Source organism: Staurois parvus, unplaced genomic scaffold, assembly GCF_062004578.1.
Source record: "Staurois parvus isolate SC_StPar_1 unplaced genomic scaffold, SC_StPar_1.0 ptg002113l, whole genome shotgun sequence".
Taxonomy (NCBI): Eukaryota; Metazoa; Chordata; class Amphibia; order Anura; family Ranidae; genus Staurois; species Staurois parvus.
In genome coordinates this window covers 2,058,428-2,071,880 of record NW_028319909.1, presented here as the reverse complement: position 1 = coordinate 2,071,880, position 13,453 = coordinate 2,058,428, and the positions used below count along the sequence as shown (strand labels likewise).

The window sequence follows — 13,453 nt, the reverse complement described above, 5'->3', positions numbered from 1 at the left end:
TTAAGGTTTCGGTGGTATGAGCTGATTTACGCAACAATAATTTTCGTAACTGCTTTGCATACCAACAGGAGTTCCACATGAAGCACCATCATTTGGTGGTTTGTGTTTAAAAATAGCCTCAATGTTTTTATTTTGTTTATTTAGTATAGGTTTTTTTTTTTGTTAAATAACATTTTTTTTTTAAAAAAAGCAGTTTTTGTTTGTTCAAACAGTGAGACTTTGTGTATAATTAATTATTAATTCATTATTTAAACAAAAAAAAATTACTAAATATAACAGCAATAATAGCGCTAATATTGTGGTTATATTTATTTTCACATGGGCAGCGCAGTGGCTAAATGGTTAGCACTTCCACCTAGCAGCACTAGGGTCATTGGTTCAAATCCCAGCCATGGCACCACCTGCCTGGAGTTTGCATGTTCTCTCTGTGCCTGCATGGGTTTCCTCCCACACTTCAAAGACATGCAGGTAGGTGAATTGGCTCCTGTCTAAATTGGCCCTAGTATGTGTATGTATGAATGTGAGTTAGGGACCTTAGATTGTACACCCCTTGAGGGTTAGGGACTGATGTGAATGTACAATATATATGTAAAGCGCGGCGTAAATTGACGGCGCTGTATAAGTACCTGAAATAAATAAATTTATTTTCACATATTTGTTATATATCTCTGGGTTATTGCTGTATAATAGCAGCTCCTATTTCAAAGAATTAATTCTTTCTCAATACTACATTCTTAAGGCGCGATGATGTAGGCTTTGGAATATATTGATTTGCTATTAATATAATTTACCAAAGTTTATATTATTTACATACATTTTTTTAAAAAATTACTAAATTATAAATTTTTTTTTTGCATAATATATGACGGAAATGGGCAAACTTGCTAAAAAATGCAACTTTAGTTTGTTATATCTGTAATGCTTTTTATACACTTAAAATTATTTAAAATATTTTCATCAAAATATTTTTTCCCATTTATTCTAAGTACAGGAACTGCAGACATATGTAGGTTTTGATACATCTGTCAACGCTATATAGTCAATCAAAAAATATGTTTTAGATTTCAAAATATTAGGTATTTTCCAATTCTGTGCTCTCAATTTAAAGTGGTTCTAAAGGCTAAAGTTTTTTTACCGTCATGAATTCTAGGTAAATAACCTTCAATGTGCAGCTCCCTTCTCAGCCACCCTAATACTTACATAAGCCCCATCTCGATCCAGCGATGTGCATGGCAGTCGAGGCTCTCCCTGGTCTCCCTCTCCTCATTGGCTCAGACACAGCAGAGGGAGTCAATTGGGTCCCGCAGCTGTCAATCCCAGTCAGTAATAAGGGATCGGGGGAGGGGCCAAGCCACGCTCTGTATCGACATACATAGCAAGCATGCAGGAGTGCCCCCAGAGCAGAGTATGCACTTGGAGGGGAAGGAGCCAGGAACAGGGGCCCAGAAAAATGGAGGATTGGGGCTGGTAAGTATGACATGTTTGTTATTTTGATAATAAAAAAATGGGAAGATTTAAAACCATTTTAATACCTGTAGTTCATGGATGATTTCAATAAGTAAAATTATTATTTATATTATTATGTTGGTATATTATTTATTGCTATGTTAATTATATTAGGTTATGCTGTTTATGTTATTATATTATTTGTAGTACATTTATTGTATTTTGTTTCCCTTTTTCACACTATACTGCCTGTCACAAAGCTCTCCTTCTCTTTTCCCAGCTTAGGCTGCAGCAAGCAAAGGGAAGCTACTACAATGTAACAGGCAGCAGGAAATGTTGTTCTTTGGCACAGACCATCTTTTTCAAACCCCATAATCTGTTTGTCATTGCCACTCACAGTAGTTACAGATAGATCAGACAGGGTCCCCTGTGAGGGGGAACTTGCTGGGAGGATGTTAATTCATGATCGGGGTTGGGAAGATGTTGAAGTGTTTCTACATTCAAAGTCTTATTTTAAAGTGCAAGTCCAGTCAAAACCTAGCTTTAACCTGCTTCCACCCCTATTCTATGCCCTATTCAGGGGCGTATTTACCACAAGGCAAACAAGGCACTTGCCTAGGGCGGCATTTTGCAGGGGGGCAGCACATCTCCCCAGAAGAAGGGATGAAAGAAGGGACAAGCCAACATGGGAACCAGGTGGGATCCAAGAGAAGCTGCGGGCTGCTTGATGGTGTATGTAGAGCCTGGCTCTCAATCCTGGGGATGTGTGGAGCTGTGAAGATGAGTGTCTCTCTATTGCTGGGGAAGGGGGGGTACTGGAAGGCTTTTCCGGGTGGGGGGCAGCAGGGGTGTTGTTGGTTAGGCTCTCTCCGCGGGAGGAAAAAGGGGGGGGTTGTGTTGGTCGGTGTCCATGGGGGGCAAATGATTTTTGTTTTGCCTAGGGCAGCACAAAACCGAAATATGCCACTGGCCCTATACCAGTGTTTCTCAACTCCAGTCCTCATGGACCCCCAACAGGTCATGTTTTCAGGATTTCCATTATTTTGCACAGGTGATTTGATCAGTTTCACTGCCTTAGTAATTACCACAGCTGTTTCATCTGAGGGAAATCCTGAAAACATGACCTGTTGGGGGTCCATGAGGACTGGAGTTGAGAAACACTGCCCTATACTAACTATCCTGTAAAGGAAGATGTATATACTTACCCAATCTAAGGGCACTCTGGTCTGGTGCACAGGCTTCAGGGAAGAGGAGGGACAATGGACAACTGTAGTAAGTCTATGGGTGACGTCGTTGCGGTAGCTCTGCACCCGTTGTTGCTGTTCTCTTCTCTACCTTGAATCCGGATGTTGGCGAAACTACATGACCGGACCAGAGCGCCCTAAGATTAGCTAAGAATAGACATCTTTCCCTTACAGGGTACTTGGTATAGGCCTTAGAATGGGAATGGGAGCACGTTTAACCTCCCTGGCGGTATGGTTCTTTCCAATTTTTTTTGTGCTGAAAGCAGTACCAGTTTGTTGCATGGAAATATGTAGTTTTTTATTGTAGGCCTGTAATTTTTAGGAATAACTCACTGAAATCTGTCCGAACAAGAGTCTAGTAAACATCCCGGGTAGGATAAAATTTGAAACCCGAAATCATAAATTATAATTGAATAAATAATCATAAAAAATAATAATATAATAATAAATTTAATTCAATAATATAATCAAACCAAAAACACTGAAATTTGAAATAGAGCGCCAAGTTCTCACATCACTGAGCAAAGTCGCACAATCGTTTTCAGTGTCTGATGACGAATTTTCCCCACGAATCATCATCACTCAATTCTGCAAGTGGTTCTGATTTACTATCGCTGTTCTAAAACCGGTTTTGATGTAAAGGGACGCTTTTTGGACGCCATGGACTTTTCTAAGTTTCCAGGCAGAAAGAACAATCAAAATGCAGGCAGGGCGCCGGACAAAGCAGTAGGGACAAAATATATGTGAAATGCATTGAAACAGTAACAACAGCAAAAATGACATTTTTAAAAAATTTTAAATTTCTTGCCGGTCCCGGCGCCCGTACGTCCCGACGTCACAGGGACCGGAACACGGATGCCGGCATCGGCCGGAGGAGATGGCCGGGGACGCTGCAGGGGACACATCGCGGGAGCGAAGGACAAGGTAAGTGCTGCAGGGACCCCCAGAGCAGCGCCGCATGGTAAGCCCGAGTGTAGCTTGGGGTTACCGCTTGTGGTATAGAAATTTTACCCCGAGCTACACTCTGGAAAACCTCTAAGGAGGTTAAACTTAGTTAGGTTTTGATCGGACTTCCACTTTTAATTTTGAAGTAGAGAGGGGTAAGAAACTCTGTTGGGTTTTTATGGTTCTCTGTATCCCTGCTAGAGAAATTCACCTTTTCTATCTGTCCTGTTGACTATTTTCACAGGAACTAAAAGTGAAAGAAAATGAAAAATTATGAGTTGTCACTTGAGGAGGAATAGAGGTCTTCTAATGGGGACAGACCTTGACAACATTCTAGGAGAGGATTTCCCTTACTTTGGAGGGATTTCCTCTAATTTCCAATTGTGTCTTTTGGATAAGAAGTAAAGATAAATTGACCCAGTAGAACACAGAGCTCCAATCCAAACTTAAGCTCCAGTTCTACCTTACTGCAAGGATAGTTTCCTAGACGTGTGCATCCTTGATTCTACATTGATGCAAATTGTCAAGATTCTTCTTAATAGCTCTACTGTATAATCCCCATACACAATCAGCTTTAAAATGGGAATGAATGCTCATATGCACCTAACTTCACAGCACAGAAGTGGTTGAAAAAGTACTTCATCAGTTGAATCCCAACTCTTAACCAATTCAATACCGGGCAATTTTACACCTTCCTGCCCAGGCCAGTTGTCAGGTTTCAGCGCTCTCACACTTTGAATGACAATTGCGCGGTCATACAACATTGTACCCAAACTAAAGTTTTATTATTTTCTTCACACAATTAGAGCTTTCTTTTGGTGGTATTTAATCACTGCTGGGGTTTTTATTTTTTTACTAAAGTAACAAAAAAGACCAAAAATTCTGAAAAAAACACGTTTTTCTTAGTTTCTGTTATAAAAGTTTGCAAATAAATAATAGTTCTTCATAAATTTAGGCTGAGATGTATTCTACTACATGTATTTGGTGAAAATAACCCAAATTAGGATGTATTTTTTAGTTTGTAGGAAAGTTATAGAGTTCACAAACTATGGGATAGATCTGAATATTGATCAATCCTGAAGTACTGACGACCAATCTAATTTCTTGAGGTCCAAGAATGTCAGGACAGTACAGATATCCCCCGAATGTCAGGACAGTACAGATATCCCCCAAATGTCAGGACAGTACAGATATCCCCCAAATGTCAGGACAGTACAGATATCCCCCAAATGTCAGGACAGTACAGATATCCCCCAAATGTCAGGACAGTACAGATATCCCCCAAATGTCAGGACAGTACAGATATCCCCCAAATGACCCCTTTCATAAGAGGAATGGCGAGTTTTTTGAAGTTGTATTTGTTTTGTCATAATTTTTCGGAAAATGAAAAAATTAAAAAAATTAGTTTCACTATTTTTTTTTTTTACACATTGTCACCAGTGCAGTACAGCGTCATCATATAACTGGCATGGCGGTGATCATGGACACTGACTGGTGACAGTATAAAAAAAATATATATATATTTTTTTTATTACATTTTTTTCTTTTTTTTTAAGATTTTTTTTCATATTTCACTATGACTAAAGTAGTAACATTGTACTACTTTGGGGAAGTGATCAGTATTTTTTTTTTTACACAATTTGCTTATAGCAAAGAATTGCTTTGCTGTAAGCAAGCATTTACCTGAATGACATCGATTCATTCAGGGCTTTTTTTTTTTTTTTGTGCTTAGCTGTGATTTGGCCACAGCTAATCACATGACATGTGCATGTGATCTCTGGGACCATTCACAGCTAGACACTAGTATACAATGGATGGCATGAATGAAGCCATCCATTGTATACAACTGTCATGTGACCTGCTGTGATTGGTCACAGCAGGTCACATGGTACCGGCAACGGGGGCTGATACTCAGATCTGTCATCGGCCGTGTCCGAGGTACACGGCCGGTGACAGATCGCGCCTCTGCGCGGCTCTGCAGGAGTGCAATCTGCGCATGTGCGGGAGGACGCCATGTGGCGTCCACCAAGAACGCTGATGACATTTGCCGGCTGCCATTCGGCCATAGGGCGGGCAGCAAATGGTTAAACTCAAAATTGTTACAATCAATTGAAATCCATCAATTTTTGGTACGTATGCAGAAGGAAAACCACTGTGGTCTACTTACACTGAACATCCAAGATAAGGGTCTGTCTAGTAGAAGAGTCCACCTTTGGTAAGGACACCTCGCAGGTAATTGACAATCCATGGTCCCACAGACTTGGAGTTAATGACATAGATGTGCTTTCCAAAACTTCATCCGAATTGTCCCTCCACCATTTTACTATTGGCGCTGAGCAGATTCCAGGAAGGATACAGGTCAATCTCACTTCCTCTTTGGCGACCATCTCCCCAATGACAATGATCTCAGGTTTCTGAGTGAGATCTGCCTTGGAAAAAGCATATACAATGTACAGGCAATATAATAACAAATAATGGATCTCATGGAATAAAGATTTTTTTGTATATAATGGGTAGAGTGGTAACAAGGATTTCAGCAGAAGCAAATAAGAAAAAACTTTAAAATTAAGGCATGTGGAAATAAAAAAAATATTATTTTCAGGAGAGTAGGAAAAATCTAAAACCCCTGTAATCTTTTTATTATTAAATTTGCAAGGTGGAGCCCTGGTCTCCAAGCTTGGTGGAGATTCTGAATAAATCAAATTATTGCTGTAGTGTGACAGCTCTTTGTTACCCCTTGGTGCCCCATTGGGGTTCCTGTGAGAATCCGCTAGTATGGACTAAATAAATGAGAGCTCCATCCTTAATCTGGCCAAAGATAGATAGAATTTTGAACAAAGGTTCTTAGGAAAAGTCATAAAGAGTTACTAAAGGCTTAGATTTTTTTTCTAAAAATAACAAACATGTCTATACTTACCTGCTGTGTGCAGTGGTTTTGCACAATGCAGCCTGGATCCTCCTCTTCTCGGGTCCCCCGTCAGCGTTCCTGGCCCCTAACTCCTGTTGGGTGCCCCCACAGCAAGCAGCTTGCTATGGGGGCACCCGCTGCTCCATGTGTCCGTTCACTCATGAAGCAGCAGCTCAGCCTGCCTCCTCTCTCTTCTCATTGGCTCACTGGCTGTGATTGACAGCAGAGAAGGTTTATTACCTTCATGCATAGAATGCATGAAGGTAAAAAAAACTTGAGCCTTTACAAACAGTTTAAGAAAATTTTATAAAAATTCTCAGAACATTCCTTTGTCAGTTGAAAGCTTTTGTTTGCTTTTATCATTTGACATTGGAATGAATGGACTTTACCAGACGAAAAACCATATACACTGTTAGAAATTTGTTCATTCAAGGAAACATTTTTCTTCTTGCTCCTTCGAATTTTCCCGTCATGATGATTGAAAACAAATGTTGATTTGACCCAATAAAGTTTAAAAATATACACTGTTAGAAATTTGTTCTTTCAAGGAAACCTTTTCCTTCTTGCTCCTTCGATTTTTCCCTTCATGATGCTTGATAACAAATGTTGATTTGACCCACTAAGGATTAAAAAAAATGAACAAATTTTCTTTGAACCTTCTTTTCCTAAAAATTTTCATTCAAAATACTACCCATCTACTTTAGGAATCAATCCAGGTCTGAAGTTTTATTTCTCACAATAAAAGGGTCTCATCGAAAGATGACAGCCAGAGACAGGTTATCAACACTTGGTTAACCTTCGTATTGCTGTCTGTGGCACACGTTCCCTCATTTCCTGTCTCATGAAACTGTTGTCACACTGACAGAAAGTGAGGGTAAATCTCTTTATCAGATCCCAGCATAGCAGTAAAAACCTCACAGGGGTTCTAACATTCCCTACCAGGGGCGGACTGACCATTTGGAAACTTGGGCACTGCCTGAGGGCCTGGGGTCAGTAGGGGGCCCCATGAGATGCCCCTGGTACCTTTTTCATAGGCTTTTTTGAGTTTGGGCAAGGACACAGGGGCCCCATGAGTTGTCAGTCCACCCCTGTTCCCTACCCTGTACATAGAGACATAAGCTGATAGCCATTGGTGAACTCTTTCTGGAGATGTCATCTCAAAATTCTTCGGCACTTTCTGGGTTTGAAGATCAGATTTGGTAACAAAGTATTGAAGACAGAGAAAAACCGGTAACTGGTAGTTTTCAGAAGGTTTGTAATGGCCACCAACAAATTTCTGTAGCAAAGCTAAAATTGCCCCAAATGCTTTTCCTGTAAAACAAAAAGAGTAAATACTTACCTCTACCACTGCCCATGCCATCAAACACCATTTTGTTGAAGATATGTTGCCTGTTGACGTACGTCCTGAAACTGGTGGTGTTGGTCTCCTGCACTTCCTTTTGCTGACCTCCAAGTCACTATTGTATCCTGTACTGTATCCACTAGTGATGCTAAAGGTTAGTGGGAGGAATCACTGAGTTCCTTAAGGACCAGAAGATTCTAGAATTTCTAGAAGTGCCAGACTCTGAACAGACTTCAACAGACAATATATCTGCAATGGACATCCATATGGTTGGTGAGGTGAGGAATTACGACCTTCTTTTACAGGCACAGCCTTTGATATAATTTTTGAGACAGGGCTGGGGTCATAGCATGCAGCATAATCAAATGTATTTTGTATGGGCAAGTTTTGAGATACAATTAGTGATCAAACATCTAGGATAGAGAAGGGCTCACCTGTCACCTGGACAGTTATTTTGTTAGCCATATAATTAAACTTGTTGATACTGTCTTTGCTCTCTTCAAATCGGAAAAAGTACATCCCGGAATCTTGTTTTGTGGCATCAGCTATGCGCAGCGTGCAGTCCCCAACATTTGGGTCTCCTTCGAGGTGAAAGTTTTGTTTTGTTACCGCTATGGACTTATCATTGGAGGCCACAGTAGTTTCCAAATCCACCTTCCAGAAGCCGATGCTATTCATGAACTTCCTCCTGTTATTAGCAGTAAATTGGCATGGAATGGAAACACATAGACCCTCTTGTATGACCATGACACTGGAGTCCACCTGGAGAGAATACCCATCCTGAGCGTTCTGACCTTGGCTGCCTAGAGAAAGAGGAACCACATGAGTGACAGATGAACGTAGGGTCTCTACAAACACTCAACTCCTAGATTGTAAGCCCGAAAGAGCAGGGCCCTCGAACCCCTCGTGTATTGTATTGTTTCTGTCTTGTCTCATGTTCTGTCCCTCTTGCTATTGTACAGCGTGAAGCAAACCCTTTGGCGCTATATAAATACTGTAAAAACAAAATAAGTGAGCGCTTAAATTCATATAAAAGTAAAATAGCAGCTGTACACCAAAAGGCACCATATAAAACCTTCAAAAACACAGACAAAAGAGGATGCAGCGCTATGAAATTCTCAACAATATTATAAATCAAAATTAAAATTTAAAATATTAAAAAGAAAACACAGTGACAATGTGCACACAAAAAAGGCCACTATGCAGTGGCTATGAAGTGAAGGAAGTGTTGATAAAATCAATAAATCCAAACAGAAGTGCTCATGAGATCTCAGACGATCTTCAGACGTCTAATATGTGGAACTGTAAAAAGGTGATGGATAATGTAAAGAGTTTAGGTCAAGGGTGGACAAACTTTTTGACTTGAGGGCCGCAATGGGTTCATATATTGGACCCGGGGGCCGGACCAAGAGTAGATGATTGATGTGTATGTGTGAATTAATATAAATTAAATTAAAATTTGTAACATTAAATGTTTAGATTAATTTAAGGTAGAAAAGCATAAAAAGTTATTTTACAAAACTTTTATGCCCCCCACTAGCTGCTGGCCGGCCCAGCCACTACCATGCCATCCATAGTAAGTATAGTAATATTCCCCCATAGTAAGCATAGTAATTCATCCCCCATATAGTAATTCATCCCCCATATTGTAATTCATCCCTCATATAGTATTTCATCCCCCATAGTACTATTCCCCCCCAAGTAGTAAGCCAAGCCCCCCCTGTGTCAATTTACTTACCTTTGCTCCGCGCGTTCCTCTCGCCGTGTTCCCGCGCCGTTCCGGTCTTCAGGGCGGACTGTGAGAGGAGCCTAGCTCCCCTCACGTTCGTCACGCTGCCCCGCCTACACACATCCTGACAGCCAATGTTTGCCTGCCCTGGCTGTTTTTTTTTTTTAATCACGCTCCGCGGGCCGGATTAAAAGGTCCACCAGGCCGTATACGGCCCGCGGGCCGTAGTTTGCCCATTGCTGGTTTAGGTAGACGTGGCTTTAAATGTCACATCAGTGTCCGCCACTGTAAGCTGCACCCCTATGACTACGAGCAGTCGCTCGAAACGCGTCAGAGGGAGCTACAGCAGGTGGGACGCTACGCCACCTGCACCACGAGGGGCCCCCCGGCAGCCATCTTGATTATACACTTGGTCAGTACATTGGATCTCTTGTTACCTCTGCTACTATGTATGCCTGTTTACTGAATAAATACCTTAAGAATATTACACTATGTGGCTCTCTCTGTTTGTTTGAGTTCTTTTGAGAACCAATCAGGTTTACAGAGCAGCCACGTCTACCTAAACTCTAGCGTGACGGCACCAGGCAGTGAGAGTAACATGACCAGATCTGACCAGACCAGTTGGATGACACCAGATGCTCAGTGGTCTCTATACAAATGCGCATTAAGATTGCGTATCTGGTGAGTGCGCAATCTTTACATTATCCATCACCTTTTTATGGTTCCACATATTAGACGTCTGAAGATCGTCTGAGATCTCATGAGCACTCCTGTTTGGACTTATTGATTTTTATCAACACTTCCTTCACTTCATAGCCACTGCATAGTGGCCTTTTTTGTGTGCACATTGTCACTGTGTTTTCTTTTTAATTTTTTAATTTTAATTTTGATTTATAATATTGTTGAGAATTTCATAGCGCTGCATCCTCTTTTGTCGCTATATAAATACGGTATAATAATAATAATTATTTAGTATTTCTGTAGTATCTGGAAATTTGCATTGATGGCAATGCCATTAGGTTTCAACTTTTTCAAATCTGGTCACACAAGCTATAAGTTCAAGTGACAGAGATCAATACTGTTTTCAACTGAACTAAACTTCCATTGGCTCTTAGATGAGAATAAAACTAATCCAAGTGTCATAGCACAAAACGAACATAAGCATAACCAATCAAAGTGCTCTGTTACGGGGCTCTCAGAGTTGGTCGTGGGGAATGGTCGGCATCTCCAGATCCTCGTGCTGTAGAGGGGCAGATGTTTGTCCTGACTGTGCAGCTGATCAGACATCAGTCATCTCATACATATATTATACATTTATATATAGATATATGAATACAATTTCAAAACAGGATGAAAAACAAAACCAGGCAAATGTATGTCAAAGATGCAGGTACAATATATAATATGCACTGTGCACAGCAAAACTCAAAGGCTTTAAAAATACCCAATTTATCAGGGCATGACTAAGCCTCAGAAGTCCGCAAAGGAAACACTTGTGTTTCAAAGTATTTGTGGAGCTCCTAGATTGGAATACAATGAATCATGGTTGGATTTAAAAGCTAAATATGGTGTGGACACAAAGACCATGCTTGCAGACTGAGGTCCGATTTGTGATCTAACCCAATAGGAATTATTCTTCTTAAAATATCAAACTCTCATTCTCATTTAATGAATTTAACATGAAGGCAGCCTCCTTGAGAAAATACGTTGAAATGAAAAACTTTCCATATCACTTAAGAAAAAAAAAGATACTTACTCAGTAGAAAGATTAGGTGTTTTAATACGGTATCTGTTTTTTTCAAAGTGTATGTGGTCGGACTCGGGAGAATAGAAGTAGAAAATGTATTGGTGACAGGGAGGGTAAATAAGACTCCATCTTTGGTAATTGGGGGAGGAATAGTGCCCCATTTATGGTATCTTCAGGAGGAATTGTACCCTATCATTAGTGTCATTGGGAGGAATAGTGCCACATCATTGGTATCACTAGGAGGAATAGTGCCCCATCATTGGTATCAGTGGGAGGAATAGTGCCCCATCATTAGTGTCATTGGGAGGAATAGTGCCACATCATTGGTATCACTAGGAGGAATAGTGCCCCATCATTGGTATCAGTGGGAGGAATAATGCCCCATCATTGGTATCAGTGGGAGGAATAGTGCCCCATCATTGGTGTCATTGGGAGGAATAGTGCCCCATCATTGGTATCAGTGGGAGGAATAGTGCCCCATCATTGGTGTCATTGGGAGGAATAGTGCCCCATCATTGGTATCAGTGGGAGGAATAGTGCCCCATCATTGGTATTAATGGGAGGAATAGTGCCCCATCATTGGTGTCAGTGGGAGGAATAGTGCCCCATCATTGGTATCAGTGGGAGGAATAGTGCCCCATTTATGATGTCTTCGGGGAGGAATAGTGCCCCATCATTAGTGTCATTGGGAGAAATAGTGCCCCATCATTGGTATCAGTGGGAGAAATAGTCCCCCATCATTGGTATCAGTGGGAGAAATAGTGCCCCATCATTAGTATCAGTGGGAGGAATAGTGCCCCATCATTAGTATCAGTGGGAGGAATAGTGCCCCATCATTGGTATCAGTGGGAGGAATAGTGCCCCATCGTTGGTATCAGTGGGAGGAATAGTGCCCCATCGTTGGTATCAGTGGGAGGAATAGTGCCCCATCGTTGGTATCAGTGGGAGGAATAGTGCCCCATCGTTGGTATCAGTGGGAGGAATAGTGCCCCATCGTTGGTATCAGTGGGAGGAATAGTGCCCCATCGTTGGTATCAGTGGGAGGAATAGTGCCCCATCGTTGGTATCAGTGGGAGGAATAGTGCCCCATCGTTGGTATCAGTGGGAGGAATAGTGCCCCATCGTTGGTATCAGTGGGAGGAATAGTGCCCCATCGTTGGTATCAGTGGGAGGAATAGTGCCCCATCATTGGTATCAGTGGGAGGAATAGTGCCCCATCATTGGTATCAGTGGGAGGAATAGTGCCCCATCATTGGTATCACTGGGAGGAGTAGTGCCCCATCGTTGGTATCAGTGGGAGGAGTAGTGCCCCATCGTTGGTATCAGTGGGAGGAATTGTGCCATATCATTGGTGTAGTTGTGTGGGATTATGTCCTATTGCTGGAGTCAGTTGATAGACTCTCTTCGTTTCTCCCAAGATCTCCTGCTCTCTAGCTCCCTTGTCACCTTCTCCCATGCTCACCTCCAGGATTTCTCCAGAGCCTCTCCTATCCTTTGGAACTCCCTTCCCCAGTGTGTCTGACTATCTCCATCTCTCTCCGCTTTTAGACGATCCCTGGAAGCCCATCTCCTCAGAGAGGCCTATCCTGCACCCACCTAACAACTGTACATGTTTTTTGTCCATCAGCCCATCCCCCACAGTTATTATCTTTTGTATCTCTCCACCCTCCAATGAGCAGGTCCCTCTGAATCCTCCTGTATTAATTTGTATTGTAATTGTATCGTCTGCCCTTATGTTGTAAAGCGCTGCGTAAACTGTTGCCACTCTATAATAATAATAATAATCAGGGAATTTTTCAGCAGGAACGTGGGGGATTTCGGCAACTCCATCACTGAATATATGTAATGGCAAGGGGTGCTGGGGTGTGCTGGAAGGTCTGTTCTGCTGGATCCTGGGGGGGATCTATTTTCATTGGAGGTGATCTATTTTTGTGTGGCAGTCTATTGTTTCTGGGGGCTCTATTGTTGCTGGAAGGGATCTACTGTTGAGGGAGGGTTCTATTGTTTCTGGCTACTGGAGAGTCTTTTGATGCTGGCTGCCGGGACATCTGTTGTTGCTGCTGGGGGTCTATTGTTGCTGGAATGGTATTTC

The 13,453-nt window shown here is 41.7% G+C and overlaps 1 protein-coding gene across 5 annotated transcripts in view; it reads right to left on the bottom strand.

Moving 5' to 3' along the window:
• Positions 1-13,453, bottom strand: part of LOC149432716 (sialic acid-binding Ig-like lectin 12) — a 47,795-nt gene that overhangs the window by 24,621 nt on the left and 9,721 nt on the right. For all 5 annotated transcript variants that reach the window (XM_089665066.1, XM_089665067.1, XM_089665062.1 and 2 more), the window contains exons 3-4: positions 8,320-8,688; positions 5,803-6,060 (exon numbers count right to left, since the gene is read on the bottom strand). In XM_089665066.1, coding sequence (XP_089521192.1) covers positions 5,803-6,060; positions 8,320-8,688 — 627 coding nt within the window. The remainder of the gene's footprint in view (positions 1-5,802; positions 6,061-8,319; positions 8,689-13,453) is intronic.